Source organism: Gouania willdenowi, chromosome 3 (genome assembly GCF_900634775.1).
Source record: "Gouania willdenowi chromosome 3, fGouWil2.1, whole genome shotgun sequence".
In the NCBI taxonomy this organism is placed as follows: Eukaryota; Metazoa; Chordata; class Actinopteri; order Blenniiformes; family Gobiesocidae; genus Gouania; species Gouania willdenowi.
The window spans coordinates 19,141,466-19,167,435 of NC_041046.1; the positions used below are offsets into that span (position 1 = coordinate 19,141,466).

The 25,970-nt window shown below is 38.2% G+C and overlaps 2 protein-coding genes across 5 annotated transcripts in view; both read right to left on the reverse strand.

Annotated features, from left to right (window-relative positions):
* sppl2a (signal peptide peptidase like 2A) overlaps window positions 1-9,328 on the reverse strand; it is a 30,710-nt gene extending 21,382 nt beyond the window's left edge. For 3 of the 4 annotated variants that reach the window (XM_028436728.1, XM_028436719.1, XM_028436701.1), the window contains exons 1-5: window positions 9,086-9,328; window positions 5,604-5,714; window positions 5,233-5,418; window positions 1,901-1,990; window positions 1,661-1,794 (exon numbers count right to left, since the gene is read on the reverse strand). In XM_028436728.1, coding sequence (XP_028292529.1) covers window positions 1,661-1,794; window positions 1,901-1,990; window positions 5,233-5,418; window positions 5,604-5,714; window positions 9,086-9,139 — 575 coding nt within the window. In that variant the 5' untranslated portion in view covers window positions 9,140-9,328. The remainder of the gene's footprint in view (window positions 1-1,660; window positions 1,795-1,900; window positions 1,991-5,232; window positions 5,419-5,603; window positions 5,715-9,085) is intronic. The other variant, XM_028436709.1, reaches the window with a different exon arrangement.
* A 3,292-nt stretch (window positions 9,329-12,620) lies between these two features.
* Window positions 12,621-24,704, reverse strand: LOC114480021 (homeodomain-interacting protein kinase 2-like). The gene is made up of 10 exons (XM_028473808.1): window positions 24,421-24,704; window positions 22,645-22,811; window positions 21,499-21,690; window positions 20,810-20,991; window positions 20,459-20,696; window positions 20,278-20,367; window positions 19,482-19,941; window positions 15,542-15,653; window positions 13,332-13,616; window positions 12,621-12,819 (listed from the first exon to the last, which is right to left on the reverse strand). The coding sequence occupies exons 1-10, from the start codon at window positions 24,458-24,460 to the stop codon at window positions 12,621-12,623; spliced, it is 1,965 nt and encodes a 654-aa protein (XP_028329609.1). The 5' UTR covers window positions 24,461-24,704.
* Between the last annotated feature and the right edge of the window lie 1,266 nt (window positions 24,705-25,970).

Sequence of the window (25,970 nt, forward strand, 5' to 3'; positions counted from 1 at the left end):
CTCCATAGCCGTATCTCTTCTATCAAACTACAAAAATGGCCGAGCAGGGTGGAGTTGAACCGAGTGTCACCTGAAGAGAGGGCGGCGTATGGAGTGTCTCATTTGCATTTAAAGAGACCGCACCAAAACGAGTTGCTCTCAGAAGCACATCAGAAAAGGGGTAGAAAAGGGGCCTGTGGAGCTATAATAATGAGTTCAGACCCAAGCATTGCAGTTCCGCTTTATATAGACCATAACTGTATGATTTATATGTAAAAAGGAAGGATTTAAAACCATGATATATCCCCTTTAAAAAAAAGTCTATGGCAGATTTCATGTTTTTTTCACGAGTTATAAAGAAGAATAATCACAAAAAAAGTATTGTATCTTTATTGTGACCCCATTATCGGCTATGGTATTATATATTGTCCCACCCGTAGTTAAAAGCCACTAAACGTGTACTTCCTCCCTGTATGAAACCACATCACAGCAGGCTGAGTCATTGCACAAATACAGTCAGTCGTCTCTTTATTACCAGATAACAGCTACTACTGTATGTTACACAACGCCAACTACAACTTTGCCCTAACCGACATTACTCTGCCAATGAGTAGAACTTCCTTATGAGGTGTACAGTATCTTTAGCTGGTAACAGTCCCATTATATGAGATCAGGGGTCACCAACACGGTGCCCGTGGGCACCAGATAGCCCTCATGGACCATGTGAGGGGCCCTCAGGAGCTCCAGTCACCAATGAGCTCCATCTATAATCTGATTTACTTTCCAGGATTTGAACTCACAAAAATAAATACAGGCGACGGATGTAGTTAGTGCATAGTAAAGTTAAATACTGCTGCACCTGATAACGTTTTAGTATTAAATTAAACATCTTTAAATGTTTATTTTCACTGAAACATTGTGACAAATGTTTTTAAATGCTGGAAATTTGGTGCATGGGCAGTGGTATGTTCTATTAACAATAAAATAAAAAATAAAAATACATATATATGAAAAAATATATATTTCTAAAAACACAAGGTGGATTTTGGTAAATTACATAATTTTAACATTTTACAAATGTTACAGGCTATAAAAATTGTTTGTTAGTAGCTGGTAAAATAGGAAGATGATAATTTTCAATAAAATGTATAATGAAAATGATAAAATTGTATAAATTAGCAGAAATAGTGTTTCATGTTAAAACTTAAACATTTCCTACCTTTTTTAAGTTACTATGAGCCTTCTTCATTATCTTACCCTTTAATTAACATGAAGCCGTGAACATTTGGTACTTAAAAAGTGCTTTTCAAACTGGTAGATTATTCAGTACCTATGAAGTAGCTCACAGTTACAGAAAGGTTGGTGACCCCTGTATTAGATGTTTCATATTCAGCCCACTTTGACTGGATAATATTTAAACTGGAAATTATTGAGCTTCAACCTTGACAATGAGAATGGATTCACTAGTAAAAGATTTGTTAGCGTGAAATTGTTGATATCTAGGAACAGAACGAACATTATTTATTGGTGCATTTTTAATTTTCTAATGAAAAGAGAGAGAAAAGAAGATTTGCATTTTCATACTGCACAATAACTTCAAATAAGGTCCCTAAATGTTGTGTTTCTTTCTTGCTTCTTAGAGAGATCTCACACTTTGTTTTATCTTTTAATTTCATCTCACCTCTCATTAGCTCCACTCCAGTAGCCACCCAGTGTGATGGTGATAACGGAGATCAGGAAGATGACTGCAATGCTGGGATCGATCTTGGAGTAGGGCGGGGCATACAGCTTCACCTGCATCCCGTTGCCAAACCGCTGTGAACGAATTAGCGTCACAATTCACACACAGGTCCAAATCGACCTTTACACAGGAAGAGGAGATGAGTCAACAAAAAGGCGAGCAGAGGCTGTAGACTCTCACCTGTTGTGCTTCCAGGAAGTCCCTGTACCTCATCAGAGCCAGAGGAATATGAACTTTGTCATATTCTGACTCATTGGCCGATGGCGTGACCTTAAAAGTTATAGAAGTATTTAAAGCATCTTCACATTAAAAAAAAAAATATATATATATATATATATATAGCAGCCATTAAAGACATGAGCAAATATTTTCAACATTAAAGTTTTTGTGTCAGATCTGCTGTGTTGTATAAAATGGTGATTTCTATATGGCATTTAGTAGAGCATCCACTTTGTATTTACAGCCTCAATTCAAAGCAACAGATTAAAGTACTCACATTACTGTAACTGAGTTGCTTTTAAGGGTACCTGTACTTTTTTGAGGATCTTTCTTAATTAGTAATTTTACTTGTACTGAAGTATATTAAAAAAAAAAAAAGTAAAGTAATTCAGTACATTTCTACACCCAACCGCTACTGAGTAAATTATTATTTTTTGTTTTAAAATGATAAACGGACATTGTGAAACACAAAAAATTAAATAGCCAGAAAACAATCAAATGCATCACATCACAGCCGACCAATTAGATTAAATGTAATGCACCGTGCTAAAACAGCATTGAATGCTGGTCATTTTTCTCAGAGCATTGCCAGAATTAGAACAAGCTACTAGGGCTGTCAACTTTGGTCGTTTAGTCGACTAATTGGTCAACGCCGTCGTGGTGGACCAGACTTATTAAATATGCAGGGACTTTGACTCTCAATTTCAGCATTAAAAGTTGTTAATTATTTGCAAAACAATAAAATTATAATGGGTGACATTTTTGCGATTTTAATAATGTAATTTACTGATATATTTTGTAAGTAGACGGGCTTTTTTTCCTGTTAACTCTCGCCGCTGTGAATTAAGTGTATGACGCAACGCCGCATGTGCTCAGTCCACATGCATGGCAGTCGCCAGCATCAACCTGACTCTCATCCGCACACTCATCCTGCTGTGCAAAGAGGATTCAGTTTCGGCAAAATGAAGGATTACATTCAAGACCAAAGCAAATGTGACTCTACAGGGCCACTGGTGTGTAGAAACAAAATCAGGGCAGATACCCCAGGCTCTTTCTGGCTGTGAAGCCACTCCTCTGCATCCATGCCATCCATGCCCACAGAGTGCATCTTCTCCAAAGTGGCCTTAATGCTGAATTCTGATTTTTTTTTTTGTTCATTCGTTCACATTATCATTTAAAATGTGACCTGTATGAGACTCCAGTGTGAATGGTTTGTGGCTTCAATCTGATCCGTGTGCGTGCGCATTGTCGCGTTTGTCTCAAAACTTTTTTGCAGTGAAGACAGAGAATGAATGAGCAGGTGCAGAGGAGGATATGGAAAAAAAAAAAAGAGAAACACATTATTTGTTTTGTTTTTTTGTGGTTAAACACAGACCATTTATGATATGAACCCTATTTAAGCTTTGGCACGAACTTGAAACTGAAACCTACCGGTCCGACAGACATTAGGCATTTTTAACCGTGCCTGACCCAAAACCTACAATTTAAACCTGTTTTTTTTTCCTCATACAAATGACATATTTACGTTTGTTTTAGTGGTAAGCCTGCTTTTATTAACACTTAACAGACAACTGTTAATGTCATCATCAGATCAGCAAACAGGGAAACAAGTGCATGTCAAACACACACAGGTGCACAGCGCGTACCAGAGATGGCTCTATTTACATAATCCACACATCAAATATAAGGATAATCCATGTTCTTGTGAAGAAAAAGGATTGATACAACAGTGGATGCTTCAAGTGTGTCTTAATTCTGTCTCCCTGCTCCAATCAAAAGACAATGCACCGACAGCTGCAGCACGCCACTTTTTTCTTTTTGGTCGACTAATCGCTATATGTGTCATAGTCTTGGTCGACCAACCATTTCCTTGGTTGACTACAGCCCTACTAGCTACTACTGCTACTTATGGGGACTGAAGTGAACAATGGTTGTCACAGGAGAAAGTCTGCAGAAAACACAGCAAGTGAGAGGCTGATGATGATGCAAATCCCTGGCCGCATCTTTCTTACATACTCTATTTCATGGTTTCCACACTTTTTTTACAATGTTTTCTCAAAACCTTTTCACCAAATTTCCATCACTTAGTTTTGAAAGGCTAATATTATAGTATTAAAATTCTCAATTTACAGACACATTTATCCAAAGCGATGTAACACAAGGTGTTAGGGTTATGGGACTTGCTTAACGTCCCATAGTAACAGTGATGGTTGGTTTAAAACATTAAATTTAAATAGGCTACATTTCCAAAATGGTTAAATTATTCCATGACTTTTTAAGACTGGAAAATGGGTTTTTCAACCTGCATAATTTTACCAGGAATTTCATGACCGTGGGGACCCTGATATTTGCATATAAACTGTATGCAAGAGAACCGTGGCAATATTTATTACCAACAAACTTTGGGGGTAAAAGTGACAGGTAACTTTTACTAGGGATGTCCCAATACAACTTTTTCATTTCCGATATGATACCAATATTGCAGCCTTGCGTATCGGCTGATACCGATATTGATCCGATATCAGCATGAATCATACATACATTTATTACTTTTTTTTATTTAATAAAAAATAATTACTTATTTTGTCGTGTGGAATGTTAGAAAAGACTTGATCAAGTGATGTAAATCAAACAGAGAACAACAGTCAGCAACAGTAGGTATGAGAAAAACTGACCATTTATTATTAACTAATTGGTTACATTAATTTTAACCTTCAACATAATATCTACAGTATTCTACAATTGAATAAAAAAAAAAAGAAAAAGGAATTGAGAATTAAAAAAAAAAAGAAATTCGGGAATTTGAATCCGATTTCCGATAATTGGTTTCAGGCTGATATTGGACCGATATCAAAATCGGATCGAGACACCCTTAACTTTTATTTTGAGTACTATTTAATTGAGTTACTTTTTTTTGTTGTACTTGAGTATTTTATGCATGACTTACTTGTACACAAGTACAATTTCAATCAAGTAAGAGTACTTCTACTTGAGTAGGATATATATCGGTACTATTTACAGCTTTGTCTGCTGCACGTGTTTTTTTTGATTACCACTTTGAATAAATTTCTATTTATTTTATTTATTTATTCAGTTTATTTCCGACATGGTTGCATTCACAGAAGTTTTGTTATTCCTTTTTTTTGTTTTTGTTTTGTACATGCCGAAAAAGGAGACGAGAGAAATAATAATAAAAAGTTAAAACGTTATTTTTTTCAAACACAACAACACAGCTCATTTCACTTCATTGGAGGTATTCTAATTTTACACTGAAGAGGATATAAATGTCCTACCAGGTACTTGTTGCTGGCAACAAGCAGCGTTGCAGCTCCAAGACTCTGGGCAATAAGAGCTTTCTGGCTGAAATTGCATTCCCCCCTCATCACAACCAGGGCTTTGCCCCTCACCAGATCTGGATCAATGGCAGAGCTGTTGGCACACAGCACCGTGGAGGTCAGGTTCACCACAGAAAGCTGGACCTGAGAGAGTAAAGGCACTGCTTTAAGAAAGGGACTAGGCCTGTTTCTGATCTCTCTATCCAATAAACAAAAACATGTTTTCTTTCTCCAGTAGAGAACTGGAAAGTGACACATGATTAAGCTCGGATAATATTATCCAATAAACAAAGACTAGAACGTTGTTTACAAAAAGAATCAAAACATACAGCAGCATCAAGACTTTTGGAGAGTGGAGTCCAGGACTGATTGTAAACGAGGCAGTACTCCTTCTCGATGCTTCCGTTTGATATGTGCAAAACCGCCTCCTGGCACTTGACCTGAGGAAATAAACTCATATTAAAAGGGTGTATACAGAAGAAAAAGTGATGTCGGTCTGAAATAAATAGTCATGCAATTATTAAAACAAGACACAATAAATGAAAAAGCAAACAAATTCAACTCAATCAGGCTAGTCAGCATTTGGTTTGTGCTATCTGGGCCAAAATTATTTCAAATTAGCAGCAAATGCTGTACACACCATTTATTTATTTGCAAGACATTGAACACTCCTAAAACAAATACTGTTCAAGTTGAATATACTAAAAAAATTAAACTGAGTGCAGATAAATTGAATATAGGAATTCAGATCTGGTTTTAAATACCTAGTTTTAATAAATTCATTCTAAGGTTGAAAGAGATGTACGGTACATAATGAGACTTTTTTCATGGGGTAAAAAATTAATTAAAAAACATTACAAGAGTGAATGTTTTTACAAGACGAGAAGATTTGTTTCTTTTCTCTTAACAGCCAATGCAGAGAAAGTCATATCCACATTTACTCTTATCTGAAAATGATTCCAAGGGGCTGGGGAGCAGCTCGGCTTATTAAAAGAGATTTGCTTGTAATGAATAAACAGCATTAATTTTACTGTTTTTTGTCAACTTTATTGCAAACTTCTCCTATAATTTAGCGAAGCATTCTTCTGTAACAGAAAGCCTAAAAACCCAACGTAAACTAATGTTTAAAGTGGAGAAGGAAGAGGATTATTTTACTTTATTTTCAGGTGCTTAAAATGTTCACGGTAAAAAATGACAAGTTAATTTCACCTGATTGAAGGAACAACTTACAAGTTCAACTTCTGACGTTCAGTTTTAAAAATAACCATCATCTACCTTTAAAAGCAAGGAAGTTCTGCATGCGTGTCTGTATGTTTGTGGACCAAATATCTCCCCGGTGCGGCGTCCGTTCAACCTGAAACTTTGTCAACAGCTTCCAAATACCACAAGTGTGTGTATCCGTTAAATTGGAGTAATTTGGTGTTGCAAAATGTTCAAAACCTTCAATTTAATTTTAATTTTGCGGCTCCCTCAGTATTGAGTGCGGTATTGAGTGTGCTACTTCCGGTTCCGGGTCATGACGTCGCTGTGTCGCAGTTTGTTTGAGTTTAAAAAAGGTCAATATTAAAAATGTTTTTGTACTGCTAAAAGTTATTTCAGTTAATGTTTCATGGTTATTTAAAATGATTCCCATGATGATCCCAAATTTCCTTTAAACCACGGGTCGCGGAGTCCACTTCCTCCTCCATCTCCATCACTGTACCATGCTATCATCAACGCTTTTTCACTAGAGTCGGTATTGAACTCAACCCGTTCAATGCTTCATCTGGAAAACTGCGGATTTTCTGTGGTTCCGCGCTTGGAAGCTAAGCTCTGACCACTCGGTTCAAGGATAAACAATGATTTTTGTTTAAAAAAAAAAAAAAAAAAAAAAAAAAAAAAAAAGACAGCTGAATTGTAGATAATACTTTAATTTACTTACTCACTCATGTAGTTTGGAATTTTACTTTTTGTTTGGCGCAGTTTTGTTACTTTTCTGATTGGCGCTACAATGGCTATGGAGTTTGGTCATCAGCGTCTCAAACATTTCACAGGAGCTCTCTGAATAATATCATTTGAAATCATCAGCAACTGGTGAGTCTTTTGCAGACAAGTTTCCCATTGTTTAAACCATATAACTGTCTGTGTAATTGCTCTAATAATGCGCCGTGTCTAACGCATTTCAACAACCTGTGACGGAGTATGTGCATGCGTGCAGCTGATGCACGTGCGTGTGTGTGAGAGAAAGAACCCACAGAGGAGATGGAGAGAGTCCGAGTCTCTCTCTCTTTCTCTCTCTCACACACACACACACACACACACACACACAATAATAAAAATATACTAAATCAGTAAAATAAAACAAAAAACTAAACAATATTAATAGAAAAATGTACACAAAACAACAACAGAAATGCACAAAAATATACCAAAAGGCTCCAAAAACACACAAAATGACTCCAAAAAACATACATTATAGAAAAATACACCAAACAACAACAAAAATATGAAAATTACTCAAAATACACAAAACTAAATATATATACAAAAAATACACAAAATGACTCCAGAATCACACTACAATGGCAACAAAAAAACAATAATTATACAAAAAATGAAGAAAAAGAAAACAAAATACAAATAATGTCTCCAAAAATACATACATTACAAAAAAATACACCAAATGAAAAAAATATAAAAATGAGTAAAAAGAAACTATAATAAAAATATACACAAAATGACAACAGAAATGCACAAAATGACACCAAAAAGATACAAAAATACACAACATAACTCCAAAATCACACTACAATTGCAACAAAAAGCAATAATTATACAAAAAGTGCATTTAAAGATAACAGAAAGATACAAAAATACACATGATGACTCCGAAAAACATAGATTACATACTGTAAAGATACACGAAACAAAAAAATATATAAAAATGAGTAAAAAGAAACAACTAACACATTTATCATGCGCATGTCCCATAGAATTAAACCAGGGAAATCAAACACACTATTTTACTTTGCACCCACAAATAAACCCCTTTATAACACGACAGAGTACAGAGTGTGAACACCTCTTTGTACATCTAACCTTCAAACACATACTCATTTGGCCATAAATGACAACTCTACTTATGCTCCCACTATATGAATACATTCTTCTGACGGGCACTGTACTAGTTATCTTAAAAACATGACAGATATTTAAGTTGAAAAATATGATCTATTAGTGTTTTCTGCCAGGGTGAATCACAATGTCTAGAGTACATTTATTCTATGAATTAAAGAACAGCAGTAGACGAACAGGGCTTTGAAACGCAGCTCTCACTAAGAACTCACATTGTTTGTCTTTGTATGACGTAAAGAAAACACCTGTGGTTGATGTCAGAGAATCAGGTGCAGTGAAGAAGTTCATTTTTACTTCCAATCCTTCTCCGCCATGTTGATACAATCAGTACCGGTTGTTTTCGTTAAAAACTTAGTTTTTAATGTAACATTTTTCTTTCCCTACTTGTGTATATGATATGACTATTCATATTATGTACTTATTTTAGTATAATGCCTCTTTAGTTTGTAGTATCCTAAATAAATTACTATATTACTATTACTACACCAAAACACGACAAGGTTTAAGACATAAACCCAACCTGTCCCAGCACTTTTAGTGAGTCAGTAAAACACAGTTTGTTTATTTATTTATTTATTTATTTCGCCTCTGGTCCAACGACACGTCGCTTTCCAAAACCCTTTAAACTTTACTTGTACATTTCATACACACGGTAACTTTACATGATCAGGAGTTAAACATTCATAAATTAGCTTACCGTCGACGCGAAGAGGAGCACTGTTAACAGCGCTATTCTCACGACTGCCTCCATGTTTCTGAGTGTGTGTTCTCTCGCTCTTCTGGCATAAGCATGAATGTACTTCTGTACAGCTCACACACACACTGTGACACTAATAAATCTTTTCTTTTTACGTCTATGTTGTTTTGCTTTTGTTTCTGCTGCCTGCTACTTCCTGATACAGCAGCGTCACGTGACCTGCGTGAACCGGCTGTTTCTCCCATTGATATATATAAACATTGGATGACGCAGGCAGGATTCACCAGCGTACCTCAACGGCGGCCATCTTACCTCAGACAACTGACGTTCTGACATTCTCTACGGTTGGTGTTTGCGAGAGTGATCAGCAAAATATCCTTAACTCGATGAAGTATTGACAGATTTACAAACGGTTTGCCTTAAGACAAACCTTATTATACGTAGGTATGACGTAGGAGGCTTGTACATGTTGAATTTGCCGCTTTTGCTTCTGAAAAAACGACTTAATTCTGCAACATAGTTGTGCCCCGCCTTTTTGTTGTTGCAACTGGACACCAGAATTTCATGAAGTATCTATCCATCTATCTATCTATCTACCTTTTGTTTTTAATTACTTTTAAACTTTTTCAGAATACATTTCCAAAAACAAAATTCAATTTTATTTTTCAGTAATTTCATGACTAAATCAAAAGAAATCCCATAAATGAGAAAACAAATGTTCAAGAACAAGTGAAAATACAAAATAATTTGGATTTTATTGCTGGTGGGCCAGTTCTGGTTGACAGATGTGATTTGGGTGTTTATTGTCTTCTTATTTGTTTGGGTGCACATTTTGTATTATACTGTATTGTGTTTATGTGGTTTTTACCTCCAATGACAGAATAAAATAACCTTGAACCTTGAAGCCTCATCTCTAAACAACTCCTAGTTCACAGAACGGGGATATATGACATGATGCTGATGTTTATATATAAAATACATACATAGGCTATATTTCACTGTTATGTGTGTGTGTGTGTGTGTGTGTGTGTGTGTGTGTGTGTGTGTGTGTGTGTGTGTGTGTGTGTGTGTGTGTGTGTAGCCATTGCTTTAGCTATCTGCTTAATATTTATGAAAGACAATGGTTAAAATTATGCATTGAGTATGCAGGAACATACATCTCCGACCATACCTGTCAAGTTTTGGATTTTATTTTTTGTTGCCCGCCGCGACCCGTCCCACCGCACCAACCAAGCTTCAGTATTTGTTGCATTTCAGCTCTAAATTCTCCCGTTTTGGATGGGAAACTTGTATTTTAAGAAATGTACAAGAAATCCAAAATACCACCTTGTCAACTATGTATAAACTACAATTGGTTGAATGGGATAAGCTTATCTTTGTTGACATTAAAATTATCGTATTTTGTTACTATGGGAAATTGAGGGGATGATAATACTGGAAGACGGCGGAAAAGGGGCATGAAATACAGGAGTTTCCCGGCCAAAATGGGATACTTGACAGCTGTCTCTGACGTTTATAACAAATCAAACCGTTTGAAAATTGGTTAAAAATTGAGCAAGTTAGGGTTATTTAAATAACACATGCACCATTGGCATGTAATGAGCGAGGCCAGCTGTCTGAGGTAAGATGGCCGCCACGTTGCTCCGTCGGTCCTCATTGTCTAACAGCGCGGTAAGTTATCTAGTGTTTATATATATATATATATATATATATATATATATATATATATATATATATATATATATATATATGTTTTTTCCCCCCCCACGTCACCAAACTAGGTCAATTTTACCGAGCCCATTAAAAATGTAAAGTGAAAGTAACTAGCAACTTTTACTTTGAGCACTATTTAATGGAGCGACTTTTTACTTGAGTGGTTTAGTATTGAGTATTTTGTATTTGAGTACATTTTCAATCAAGTAACAGTACTTCTACTTGAGTAGAAAATATCAGAACTCTTTACACCTCTGATCAGGGGCATGTGTTTATGTAACGTACATACTGGGATACCGTCCAACCATTTCTAAACATTGGGAGTGATCCCAGAAATATACATTGCCATAAAACCATCCAAAGCAAAGTTCAGACCTATAAAGAAAAAAGAAAAAAAGATTTTTTTTGTTGAAGAATGTCATGATGATGACGACGTGTTTGGGTTTTAATTTTAGACTGCCATGAATTTTCATTCTCTGTTTTTGCACTCTATGTGAAAAGTGGCACTTTTTGCACTTTAAATAAGAATGACAGTTTTTTAATGTTATTGTTTATTGTATATTTTATATTCACTTGAATTGATAAGTTTATACCCAGATACCTAAGTATGCCCAGAGTTAGTCAAATTAAAACAGGGTAATTTCTCAAACTGCATTTTTTGATGGTCTTTTTTCCCTCTCCAATAATATCATCCTTAATAGTTATTGTTAGCACAGTATCGTATATATCGTCCCATCCTGTGAACTTAATTAAATATTGTCCCACTACTATAATCACATTTAAACCACAACAGCTTGGCACAAGCTGTCATTCTTGTGCCTATGTAGGTGATTTTATAAGCTGCCTGTCTGCATTTGAAAGCTTAAACCACTCACCCACTCACTACTGCAGGTATCCTACGGTGGCAAAGCAGACAATACTTGTGGGTTGATTTGGAGTGAATATGATGAAGATTGGTGTCTGTTCTTAGTTATTTTACTTAATTTGGTTTCATCGTGGTGGATTTATTTGTTATTGTATTAAACAAATGTAATGGATCTGCTAGCCTTGTGTCAGACATGTATTGAGGACATCTTGTTGTGACTGTGGAAATTTGTGCAACAGCTTTCACTCCATGGGTTGTAGGTTCAAGTTTGGTATGTCAGCACTGATGGACTTAATCTAGGTCTGGTTTTAGGTTTGTGGTTAGCCTGCATTTGTGTGGGTTGGTCTTTGGTTTAGGTTAATGTCTTCCCTGTTTTTGTTGACCAGAAAATACTCTAATGCTTCTTTCTACTGTAGCCATTGTCTAATCTTGCTTCTTCTGCTGTCCTTACACCTCAATGATGTCCTTCTTAACTTCATTCCATTCTGCATTTACCCTGTTCATTTCAACCCCATTTCCCCTCCGATGGACATGATGTACTTTACATTCCCTCTTATCATGGCTTCTACTTTTGGCCTCACTGAAATTAAAACAGTATAAACCCTAGGTTCCAAAAGTGGGGGACCATACAAGTACCCCATAGGGGTACTTCAATTGTCACAGGGGTAGTAGTACTAAGGCTTGGCTAATGCTAATATTAGCTAGTGCTGATATTAAACTACTGCTAATGATATGACTAATGATATAGCTAATGCGACGTTATTGCTAATGTTAATGCTAATATTAATGCTAGGCTAATGCTAATGCTAGACTAATAATGATTAATAATAATTCATTTTATTTAAAAGAACCTCTCAGGCCACACAAGGACACTTTACAATAAAAACAGAATAATAAAAAAACAGTGCAATACATTAAAAACAGTAAATACAGAGAAAAAAGGCAATGAAGGTGACATTAGGGATGATAATTTACAGAGTGGGCAGATTGAAAGAGATGGGTTTTCAGTTTGGATTTGAAGAGGGGTAAGGTGTCAATGTTTCTGATGTCTGGGGGGAGGGAGTTCCAGAGTTTAGGAGCAGAGCGACTGAAAGCTTTGCTTCCAATGATACTGAGGCGGGCAGTGGGTACAGTGAGGTGGATGGAGGATGAAGACCTGAGGGAGCGAGAGGGAATGACAATATGAAAGAGGTCAGACAGGTGTGGGTGGGGGGTTCCGGTGACGATATGGGCTGCAAAGTTCTGGACCAGTTGGAGTTTATGGAGGGATTTGTGAGAGACACCGAAAAGGAGTGAGCTACAAAAATCAATCCGGGAAGTGATGAGGCTGTGGAATAAAATGATAGGGAGCTGTCAAAGATGACACAGACTTTTGACCTGAGCGGATGGGGACACGGTAGAGCTGTCAATGGTGAGGGAGAAAGAGTTCGCTTTGGAAAGGATGGATTTGGTGCCAATGAGGAGGAGTTCAGTTTTATTGGAATTAAGTTTGAGGAAGTTGGAGGTCAACCAGTTTTTAATTTTTGAAAGGCAGTGAGTAAGGGAGGAGGGGTGAAGAGTGGAGTCGGATTTACTGGACAGAGAGAGCTGGGTGTCATCCGCAAAGCAGTGAAAATAATGCCAAATTTTCTCAAATTATTGCAGAGTGGAAGGAGATAGATGATTAACAGAAGGGGGCCCAGGACGGAGCCCTGGGGAACACCAGACTTGACAGGGGAGGGCTGGGAAGTGAAGGTCTTGAGAGGGATTAACTGAGTGTGGCCTGAGAGGTAGGAGTGAAACCAGTGGAGGGTGGTGTGAGTGACGCCAATGGAGGAGAGTCTATTGAGGAGGATGGGGCGAGAAATGGCATCGAAGGCCAAACTCAGATCAAGGAGGAGGAGGATGGAGATTAAACCGGGGTCTGCTGCCATGAGGAGGTCATTGGTGATTTTGAGGAGTGCAGTTTCAGGGCTGTGGAGGGGACGGAAACTGGATTGGAATTTTTCGTAGAGGCTGTTTTGAGTGAGGTGGGAGTGAAGTTGGGAGGCAAATATTTTTTCTAAAAGTTTTGAAATGAAGGGAAGGTGGGAAATGGGGCAGAGGTTATTGAAGTCATTTGGGTCTGAACCAGTATTTTTTCAGAATGGGGGTGATGACTGCAGATTTAAAGAGAGAGGGGACAATTCCAGTGGACCGGGAGGAGTGCATGATGGCTGATATGAATGGAAGCAGGGAAGAGAGGCAGGACTTGACCAAGACTGTGGGGATGGGATCGAGCTGACATGAAGAGGGTTTGGATTTTTTAATGAGGTTAGAGATTTCTGATGGGGGGGGATTTTAAAGAAGGAAAAGGGTTGCATGGGCTGAAGAGGTTTGGAAGTGGGGAGGTTGGTGGATTTTATTAACTTTATCAATGAAGAAATGGAGGTTAGTGTTAGGGAGTAGAAGTGGGAGGCAAAAGTGTCAGGGGGTTGAGTGATGCTATTGAAAACAGAGAAAAGTGTCCTGATATTGCCAGCGTTTGATAGATGAGAGCAGAGTAATATTGAGATTCAGCATGCAAGTTGGAGTCCTAGTAATGAGATAAATGAGCTGTATATAAGTCTTTGTGGAAGGTGAGACCGAATTTCCTGTAAAGCCTCTTGAGCTGACGACCTTTAGATTTCAGGGTGCGTAATTCGAGGGTAAACCAAGGAGAGGAACGGGTAAAGAAAACAGAACGTGATTTAACAGGGACAAGTGAGTTTAGAATGCAGTTGAGGCCATTATTGTACTGTGAGACAAGTTCATCAGGAGAAGAACAGTTTGACTGTTAATGCTGGAGCAGAGGGAGTCCATGTTGATGTTTTTAATGTTGCGAAAAGAGATGACATGAGGGGGCTTGGTGATGGAGAGGCGGAAGGTGATGTTGAATGAGAGAATGAAATGGTCCGTAATATGTAGTTCATCAGCAGTGCAGTTGGTGGGGGTGACTCCAGAGAAGCAGATTAAATCCAGAGTGTGGCCTTTTATGTGTGTGGGAAAATCAGAAAATTGGTGGAGGCCGAAACTGTTGAGGGATGTCGAGAAGTCTTTGGTGAGAGGAATATCAGTATTGTCCATGTGTATGTTAAAATTACCCAACAAAATTACATTAGGTGAGAGAGTGGAGGGGTGGCTGAGAAAGGTTGAAAATTAATTTAAAAAGTCACTGTGGCTTGGGTGGGCAGTAAACACTGGCAATAATTGTAGATGTGGGACCATATATTTGACAGGCGAGGCATTCTAGTGGCATCAGAGCAATGGTAATGCTAGGCTAATGTTAATGCTAGCAAATGCTAAGGTTAATGTTAGGCTAATGTCAATGATAGCAAATGCTAATGTTAATGCTAAGCCAGAGCAGCCAAGGAGCACACTTTGAGTGTGACAATCACGCAATTTGACCCATTCTCACACCACACACCACACTTGACATTTCTCACGCTTATATTTCCCCATTCAATACTCTATTTAAAAAAATAAATAAACTTTGGTCCTCGCGGCTTGCTGTAGTTCGAGTAACTCTGATTGACTGACTGAGATAACCAATCCCAGTCGTCCTCGTCATAGCGGCTGCCTCTGCTGTCCTCCTGGCTTCTTACTGCACAGTTTAAGCTCACTGCATGCTACTCACTTGAAAACAAACCAACATGGCAACCAAACGACACAGCTGCTGAATTATTAGTGTTTGCCTGTCACTGGTGACGTCCGGGGATAGGCTGTTTCCGCACGCTTGTTCCACCCGTCTGTTAGCTGATTGGCTGTTTGTGTGTTTCTGTCGGCTGAACCACAGACATGAATACGTGCTGAACGAAGACAGCTCCACTTCAATAGAAATACGGTTCAACACAAACAAACAAGCTAAAGTTCTGTCTCACCTAGACGCGCACACCGTCACAAACACTTGACAACACGTCACCATGGCTGAAGCACCGGACCCGAGCGGCGAGTTTGCCGGAGCGTTGATCATCAGTGGCATCACTAATTTTGCTAAAAAAAAAAACAAACTCCAGAAGTCACATTTTGAACTATTTTGGCTTTAAACAAGTTACAGATGGTAAAGAGGTGCTTCCATCAAGCTATAGGAGCCAAAGGAGGGAACACATCTAATCTCATAAAACACTTGCCTTGTTGTCACACAGATTTATATATAATACCAGGTTAGTACGCCCTGTTTATGTTCTCATTGGCTAATATTAGTTAGAGGATGTCAAAGTATAAAGCACCTACAAAATGCATACAAATATAGTTTTCACAGGAAATCAGTTCCTATTTATTGTATTTTGTCCTCTATGGTTTAATAAGTTGAAGAAGAAACATGATTGTCAGATAGATTTTTTTAAAAGACAGTGGATTTGTTATCCTAAGTTGATTATTAGTGTTGTGGTGGTCAAGACCGGTCTTGGTCTCGAGACCAAATTTTAAAGGTCTTGGTCTTGTCTCGGACTCTGAAGCATTTTGACTCAGTCTTGTCTCGGACTCGGGCTGCCCGGACTCGGGATTTTCTGTCAAGACCGTTCGAGACCAGCACTATTTTTAAACTTTTTTATAATGTGATAATAACACGGAGAAGAACGGGATAAAATAATCCTTTATTCATTCTTTAATCCACCCCGTATAATGACCACAACCTTCCTTAATGTGACTGAGTGACGTGTGTGACACACTCATACGTGTGTGGCTACGGTGTCAGTTTGGACCGCGGAGCGCAAGGGATATATGAACTAATCACCGGTAAAAATCCCAGTAAAACTCCAGAAAACAATCACCATGAATAAATATTATTATGACTTAAATAACTGTAAAGAGGTCTTATATTAGTCTATTTTCTTTTTAAAGTGGTGTTTTTTTGTGTGTCTTTAGACTCCAATTACATGTATGTATATAATATGTTCCCCACAATATAAACAGGTTCACAATATAATTATTTTTTATAGTTTCTGTTTCCACTGTATCCAGAATAATAATAATTCTCAACAAGAACTATTGATTAATTTGTCACATGACTTGGTTTGAGTTTGTTTTATTTAGTTTCACATCTACCTGTAGCTCTATGTTTTTTAGACTGCTGACAACTTGTTTGTAGTTTTATTTCAGAAAGTTTCACTTTTACAGTTACAGTCGGAAACCTTTGTTAATTGAATATCCTAGTTATATTACAGCAACCAAATTAAACTATATCAACTAAGTGAATTAATAAAATAACCTGTGTAAAGGCTTTTTCAAACTAAAAAAATATCTTGTGAACTCTGTGACCTGTTGACCTGCACAACTCAAAGAATCAGAATCAAGAATCATTATTTCTTGGCAGAAATGCTTTTAAACACTTGCTGTACATTCAGCTGACATAAAAATCTTGTTTTCAAATATGTAGAATAATTGTGAATTTATCAGTAGCAGTAGTAGTTTTAATATTTTAGTAAATTTTTTGCAGGCACCTTTTTTGTCCGTCAAATGTATTTAAAATAAACTAAAATTAAAGAGAGAATGTTATTTAACTGTTGAACCTTGCCATAATTTTATTTATTTATATATTTTTTTAAATTGAAAAAAAAATGTTTATGGTCTTGGTCTTGACTCGGTCTCGGCTCCCGAAAGTCTTGGTCTTGTCTTGGTCTCAGTGCATTCTGGTCTCGGGCAAGTCTTGGTCTCGGATAGTGCGGTCTTGAACACAACACTAGTATATATACATAATTTAATTTCTTTTTAAGAATTATGTGATTTTATTTTCTACATATCTGTTGTGTTGAAAATGTCACACCCACAGTAAGTATGGTATTCATTTTAAATGCAATTTATCCCGTGCTCCGCCATGTTGAAATGACGTCATTGGTGACGTGATAAGCCCCTTTTAGTCCATTGAGTTCCATGGGAGGTGAAGCATTCAGGATCATTTAGCAGCTTTTTCAGTCAAAATGTCAACTTGTGCTGATTTGGGTTGATCTAGCAATCAGTAAAACGTTTTTAAAAAGTCAATGTAAACCTCTTTTGTTTACTGAGAGATGATAAATAAAACCGTGACCCAAAAAAATCTGTGGCCAGAGGGTGCGACAGTTCCCACTCTGCTGTTTCGTATAGACGCCATTAAGGAGAGAAGAAGAGCTCCGAGTGCATTGATTCTAATGAGCAGCAGTGAATCATGGGAAGTTGTTTACACATTCCCTCAGCTGATGTGCAGCCCGTACACCAATCATTACTGCTCTTTTGACTTTGTCCTTTTGGAGTGATCCCGAAATATCTCACTCCCTTTCATCACTCACTGAGATGCAGGATGCATCCGAATAGTCCCTTTTATCTCTTTTCCTATCCACTTTTCCATAACCCTGTGGATGACGTCACAGGCTTAAAGGTGCAGTCTGCAACTCTAATAAAAGTGACTTTTTGTCATATTTGCTAAAGCTGTCACTACAGTATGTAAGGACAGCTTTACACGAAACTAGTAGTTTGTGTAAAAAAACAGGCTCATTGCGTTCCCCCTGCTGCTCCTGCAGCCTTTGGCAAAATGCACCGCGACCGAGCAAAAAGAACCAATCAGAGCCAGGATTGTGTTTGATCAGCTGTTTTAACAGCTGTTGCTCACAGTTCCTGCCCCTTTCCCAGGGCTGGAGCGCGTCAGTGTATGGTCTGGAAGAGTAGAAGATGGAATTGGTGACTTTCCTGCTTGAAAGGTAATTACTGCTGCTTGATTTACATTGTCTGATTTGTAATTGTTACAGTAGAACTCTGTAGTGCATGTGTTGTTCATGTGTGCGCAGCAGCCTCCGTGTGGCTGCTGTAAGTGACATGTTGTTGTTGCTGCTGCTGTGGAGGTGTGTGGCACATAGAGAGAGAGAGAAGCACTGCAGTAATATGCTTTTAACAGAGCATGTTATATTACAGTGATGTTGCTGTCGGACTAACATTAGCTTGTTAGCTTCTCCTAGAAGAAAAATGCCAAAAATGGCACATATTGTGTAGCTGTTTAGTAATAAATATGCCTGTGTGGCAATTTGCAGCAAATTTAACCTATAATGGTCTTTTTGGTAAGATTTTATTGAGTTGAAAAAAATCAAGATTTATATTGTGTCTCGTTATTTCGAGAAAAAAATATTGAGACACGAGTTCTGGTCCATATCGCCCAGCCCTAATGCCCATACATTTGGACCTACTGTATGGTTATTAATGGGAATAGTGTGTGAATGATCATGGTACCATGATCAGGATCATTGATACAGATAACTGACAAATATCTGACAAAGAGGATATTTAGGTCTTGGTGTAGGTTTTGCTCTTGTTTATCATTTATTCTGATCAGGCATATTTCCACCCAACATTGATGGAGTGCGACCAGTACAACAGGAAGTCAGGGCAACCGTGGCTCCGCCCCTTCTGCAGGTGTCACTGGTCACAATTTTATGACTGAATTGTTTTGTGTTAGCGTGTGTTTCAGTATTGCAGCGGTGGTGGAAGGCTGTTTTTGATTTAATCTAACAATAAGCAGTTAGATCAAATCTGAGTCAATCAGAACACCAAGGTTCTAGCGTTTTCCACCTGTTCTTTGATCACCTCCAGTTTAAGTCATTTATTATATAAAATTAAGAGTCTCTTAAACTACAACACAAACATGGAACAAGAACAAAAGAATAAATATTTACATGTTTATTTGTTTAATATAAAAAATATATAAAATATATCTGTGAAAGTCCAAATGATCTAAAACCAACTATTGAACATATATGTTTTTACATGTATAAGGATTCACTTCTTAACAAAAAAAAGTCTTGATTCTTTGGAAAAGCCTTCGAATCCTCTTCATCAAAGAACGTTTTTTTGCTCCACATGAAGACTGATCCAGAACTTGATCATTTGTATGAGGAGTGGGAACAGAAACTAGGTCCACATCAGTTATAGGAGGGAGATCATGTGAAGCTTCTGCAACCAAGGCATCACAACTGATTGACGAGAGGGAAAGTTCTTCTTCTGGCAGAGTCACATAGAACATATCCCAGGATGTAGCGGCCAAATTCAGTCTGTCACCATCGTTTGATTCTGTCACACAGGCTTGATCCAGAACAGACTCTTCACCAGATGCAGGGCAGGTTGTGTTATCAACCTGTGAGGAGGGTTGATAGTGTCTGCTGGTCTCCTGCTGGTTGAGGTGGGATGTGGTGAAGAAGTGGTGAAACTGAGCCTGACAGGGAGAGATCCTTTCATCTCCATCCAAGCGCAGGAGCTGCTTCAGCAGGTCGACAAAGGCTTTTCTGTCCTCAGCCTCACCACTTTCTTCTCCTGGATGAACCTGCATTTTAATACAAGACACTGGTTATTACACAAGCTCACACATCAGGCATATCAGTGAGTAGTTTATGGTCAGGATATCTCACAAGCTTCATGGCAGTCAAGACTTAATAACAGGACAGTGAATAGATTTGGACACTGCATGAATTTACATCAGATTTTGTTTAAAGGAAATTTCTCATTCATCATGAATAGCATTTTCCAAATAAATGATCTAGAATATTTAAACAGTAATCTATGTCATCCATGTTTTAAGAGTTATTAAACTTAAAAACTTGCTTTTTTTAAATTGACAAAAAACAAATGTTTAAATAGAAAATGTTAATTAAAAACTTACATTAACCAGATCATCCAAAGAAGAGAACTCAACGAAACGTTGTTGCTCCTCAGGAACGATGTTGTTCGCAGCTTCATATTCCTCTGGTGTCTGGGAAAACAAGATGAGTGTCATGAAGTTTATTGTAAAGTTAAACTTTGGTGAACTCAGGTTTGCCGAAAAAAAAAAACTTCAGTTTTACCATCAATCGCCATTTTGGGCTTCCCTCATCCTCACAAAAGAAGCTCCTGGTGTGAACCCCGGCCTGGAGCTGGTCGTCCTTTGGTAGACCAAGAAGCTCTGAAACACGCTTCATCATCTGATAATCGCAGGACACAGACAAGAGGTTTTCTCCAATGTAGAGGAATGTGAGCAAACAACCCAGGCCCCACACATCAATGGCCTCGCTGAAGGGAAGGCCAATGGAGACTTCAGGAGCCCTGAGGAGCAAGGACACGAGTTAAGAGTGAGAATCTGTGACCAACAAATCAATACAATACAATACAGGTTTGTCATAACCACAGCTAAGCCATGTGAGGAGAAATCCTCCTACCTGTATCCTAGAGGCTGAATGTCAAGGCCAGGCTCCATGCTGGAAGTTGTAATAGCCAGACCAAAGTCGATTAGTTTGACTTTCAATGGCTGGATCTTCCCACTGACCACCATGACATTGTCAGGTTTTATGTCAGTGTGAATGATTCCAAGGTCTTTCAGGGAATCTAAAGCCACCAGTAGCTGCAGAAACAAGATCAGAAGACACAGGATTAGAATAAACATTGTCTGTTTGCTGTATAGGCTTTACACCAATCTGATTGGCCTTTCACCAACCAATAAGAAAGGGTTTGAAAATACATCATTTCCGCTACTTGACTTCCGTCATAGTCTAAGTAGAAGTAGAAGTAACCCTAACCCTAACCTAACCCTTTTGCTGCTGGGCAGATGAAATACCGATCAAGACCAGACGTTAAGTTATAATTCAAAAATGAATGAGAAGAAGGGGGTGTATCTGCCTTTAAAGGGGGTGTACCCGCTTACAAACCAAAACGCCCCTTTTTGCTGCTGGTCGGATGATATTGCATTAATTTGTGGTTAAAAGGTCACACACACACACACACACACACACGCACACACGCACACACACACACACACACACACACACACACACACACACACACACACACACACACACACACACACACACACACACACACACACTCTGACAACAAATGTTATAAACCATACCTGCTCAGCAATAGAACGGATTTCAGTCAGACTCAGGTAGTCCCACTCTCGGTTTTCCATTAGAGTGTAAAGGTCGACGTCCAGAATCTCAAATACCAGGCAGTTGTAGTTCATGTACACAAAATGCTCATAAAATTTGAGCAAATTTGTGTGGTCAGCATCAAGGACACTGATTAACTTCAGCATGGAAATCTGTAAAAAAAAAAAAAAAGAAAAAAAGAAGAAGAATGCACAGTTTGATTTAAAATACATCATCTGGTTCTGTGATGGCCGGGCCACACAGAGGTAACAGCCCCTAAATCATTTGATTGACACTGACATTATTCTCTGTCCCTTTAAGAACAGAGGTGGTGAGGGGCTGGCCTGGAGAAAGCTAGAGGCGGCCTTAAGTGGACCAGACCATTGCAGAGGGGGACTGAGGTTAAGGGGGCTGTGTTTGTCCCTTAGTTTTGGGTGTTTATCCCCTGTGTTTCTCCTTATTTATATTTGGTATGGTCCAAACTCTATTTAAGTTGACTCCTGTCTCATTTGAGGCAGTTGGTTTTGTGTTAGTTCTTGTTGCACATGCTACCTCTGTTCTTGGCCTGTGTTAGTCTGTGGCCAATAAAGCACCTTTTTTGGAAATGTAACGCTGTTGTCTCCTTGCCTCACTGCTTGGACCCTAACAATTGGTGGCAGTGGTGGAATCAGCCAGTGAGGACAAGGTTTGTTTTCTCTCTTCATTGATCATTTTTTGGATCATACCTTCAACGTGACCCCTCAAGATTATCTAAGACCAACAGGTCTTAGATAATCTTATATTGTTATTTTGCAAATATCAAAAAAGTGCAAATGGTAACAAAGTTTGTTTTCAATGTTGGATTAGATATGAATAAATATATAAAGTAATAGGTACAAAAGCTATATAAACAAGCGTAAATCAGCTTTACATTTACATGTATATTGATATGTACATGGAATATTAGGTTATGAATAAATAAAAATAGATATGTTTATTCCCAAAATTGCATTGAAGAGAACAGAAGTCCTGAAATGTACATTGCTATGTTGAAGTAATTACACATTAATAACAAAAAATATTCTTCATAGAGTTTAGAAGTAGCAAAACCTGAGCCCTCAAATATGATAGAAGGTACAAACAAGTACCTCATGCTCAAGATCTTCTTCAAAGCCCTCCTTGATTATTTTTACAGCCACCGTCTCATTGTTGCTGAGGTTCTGGCACTTGACCACCTTCCCAAAGTTGCCTTCACCAACACACTCCAGGATGGAGTAATCCACAGTGCTGCTGTGGAGAACCTGAAGTTCAGCTGCTGCAGTAGAAAGAAAGAACAGAGGGTGAGTACAGACTAGTTCAGTCTGTGTATGTGTCTGTAGTGGACAACATATTTTCTCCATAATTGTATTGTGGTTTCCACAGTCAGTGATGGTTTGAGGTGCCATGTCATGTGCTGGTGTTGGTCTACTGTGTTTCCTTAGGTCCAAGATCAACGCAGCCGTCTACCAGGAAGTTTAGAGCACTTCATGCTTCCTGCTGCTGACCAACTTTATGAAGATGCAGATTTCATTTTCCAACAGGACTTGGTACCTGGAAGGGACTCAATGCAACTCATACAACAGTTAGTAATTTGATTGGAAAAGAGACGTCACATTCCATGAGTGCTGATCAGGGTTGGGGTCAATTAAAATTGTAATCGTGTAATTGATAATTAAGTACAATTTTGGTGTAATTATAATTGTAATCCCATTTGAAAAATTATGTTGCTGTTGTAAGAGTAATTAAACTGTAATTGAATTCAGAAAATTTTATTTTGTAATTGTAATTACCATGTAAATTCTATAAAAATTGTCAATTATAATTTGACACAAAAATTAAAGAACCATGTTACAGTTTTATGCACAGTTTTACACATATGTAGTTAACAATTATTAAAATATTTTTCAAATCCAGCTTTTCCACATTTTACCATTAAAAAAAATATAAAAATTGAGGGGTACACTGACACATAAAAGGCTCAGATGCCCACGACAAAAATATTATAACTTATATTTTCATTGATTAGGAAGCCTAACAATGTAACCAATGGATAGGAAATAGATTAGATGATAGAAATTAATTTTTAGTGTGTTTTAACTGATTTATGACCTGTTATCGTAAGAGATGCTAACAGAAAGCTAACACAAGAGGTAGGTTCAATGTTATTAGGTTATTTATTTCAAGCTCAGTAATTGTGATTGGACTTTAGTAATTGAAAACACAATTGTAATTGACTTTCTGAAGATAAAAAATAATTGTAATTTAATTGTGATTGGGAAAAAATACTGCTCACTGTTATCTTAATTTAATTGTGATTGAACATGGGTAATTGAAAACGTAATTGCTGATATAGATCAACAACAGCACTGGGACTTTATACAGACATTAGTCAACGGTCAGTTAGGAAACGTTTATGTGTTGCCTGGCAACAGCTAATATCACACTTGAGGTGGTGCTGTTGGGTTAAATATCAGCACTGGTATGATTATCAGAATCAGAATCAGAATTCCTTCATTAATCCCAGGGGGAAATGACTTTTGTTACAGCCACTCAAGAAATAATCACAAATAAAAGAATAAACGTTAGAAAGAATAAACGTTAAATAAGTGTATACAGTAATTAAGTAAAAGACTGTTAAAAATAAGGATTAGAAAGATACAGATATTTACAACAATCAAATCTACACCAGTGCTGATATTTCAGCACACCAGCACTCCCTCTGGTGTGATATTGCTTAATTATCCATCTCAGGAATAAAATACAGGAACTATTTTTATGAGGAGACATAAATACTTGCTGCTACACCACTGTAATAACACACACTTTCCAGTCTAAAGGCCCTCTCTAAAGTATAAAAGCCCTGTTTGTCATTGAGTCTTTCTTACTTGCAGCAGCTGAAGTTCCAGAGAACAGAAATTGGGACATTTTCCACTCAGATGCTTTAAAAGTCACATAAACAGTTGTCTTCACAATGCTCACTAACTGCAACTGCTCTGTCTTCACTGACAGCTCGCGATCATCTCATACCTGCTCCTGATTGGTTGAGGACGTAGTGCCCTCTGCAGCCAATCAGATACGACTTCTCATCGGTTAAAAAACAATCACGTTGTGATGGAGAAGCCCTATGCTAATGACCTAATGCCCCGTTCTGAAGTGCATACGATATAGTAGGTGTAATGTAGTGACATCTATCTGTGCTTATTTTCCCTTTATTCCCGTTTTAATTCAATAATCTAACCAAACACACATAGGCGAAGTCTTTAGTTCTTTTCTCCTCCAGTAGAGGGCAGTAGTGCAACCTCAGGTTAAATCAACCTCACAGAGAAACAGTAGAAGAAGAAAAAGGAGGTGGAGCTTGAGGTTTGAAATTCTCGGGGCTTGAAAAAACCGGAGTGAAAAGACTAAATAATATGGAGGACCAAACCTGAAAAAAGTATAAATAAATAATAGTATAAATAAATTTAAGACATTTAATTATTTATGTTCTATTTATTTAACAGTTTTTTTCGTTTTATTCACTTATTCACCCATTTATTTATTCATTATTGTATATATTTAGTCCAATATTTATTTATACATTTATTTAAGTATTTACAATTTTTGGCAGGTTTGGTCCACCATAGAATAACTCAGACAATTAAAGTTATGATGTTGATGTTTAAAAAAATGTGTGTTGTAAAGTTCATGCACTATTAAAAAATAAAAATAAAACTAAAAAAAAATAAAAATAATAATAATAACAATATATACTGTATATATATATATATATACATGAACCCGTTGGTGGACACCGGGGGTGAGGGATGCCGTCAAGCTGAAGAAGGAGTCCTACCGGGCCTTTTTGGCCTGTGGGACTCCGGAGGCAGCAGACAGGTACCGACGGGCCAAGCGGAGCGCAGCCACGGCGGTCGCCGAGGCAAAAGCCCGGACATGGGAGGAGTTTGGTGAGGCCATGGAGAACGACTTCCGGACGGCTTCGAAGAGATTCTGGACCACTATCCGGCGTCTCAGGAGGGGGAAGCAGTGCACCGTCAACACTATGTATGGTGCGGATGGTGCGCTGCTGACCTCGACTCGAGACGTTGTGGATCGGTGGGGGGAATACTTCGAAGACCTCCTCAATCCCACCGACACGCCTTCCAATCAGGAAGCAGGGCCCAGGGACCCGAGAGTGGGCTCTTCTATCTCTGGGGCTGAGGTTGCCGAGGTGGTTAAAAAGCTCCTCGGTGGCAAGGCTCCGGGGGTGGATGAGATCCGCCCGGAGTTCCTCAAGGCCCTGGATGTTGTGGGGCTGTCATGGCTGACACGACTCTGCAACATCGCGTGGACATCGGGGGCAGTGCCTCTGGATTGGCAGACTGGGGTGGTGGTCCCCCTTTTTAAGAAGGGGGACCGGAGGGTGTGTTCCAATTATAGAGGGATCACACTCCTCAGC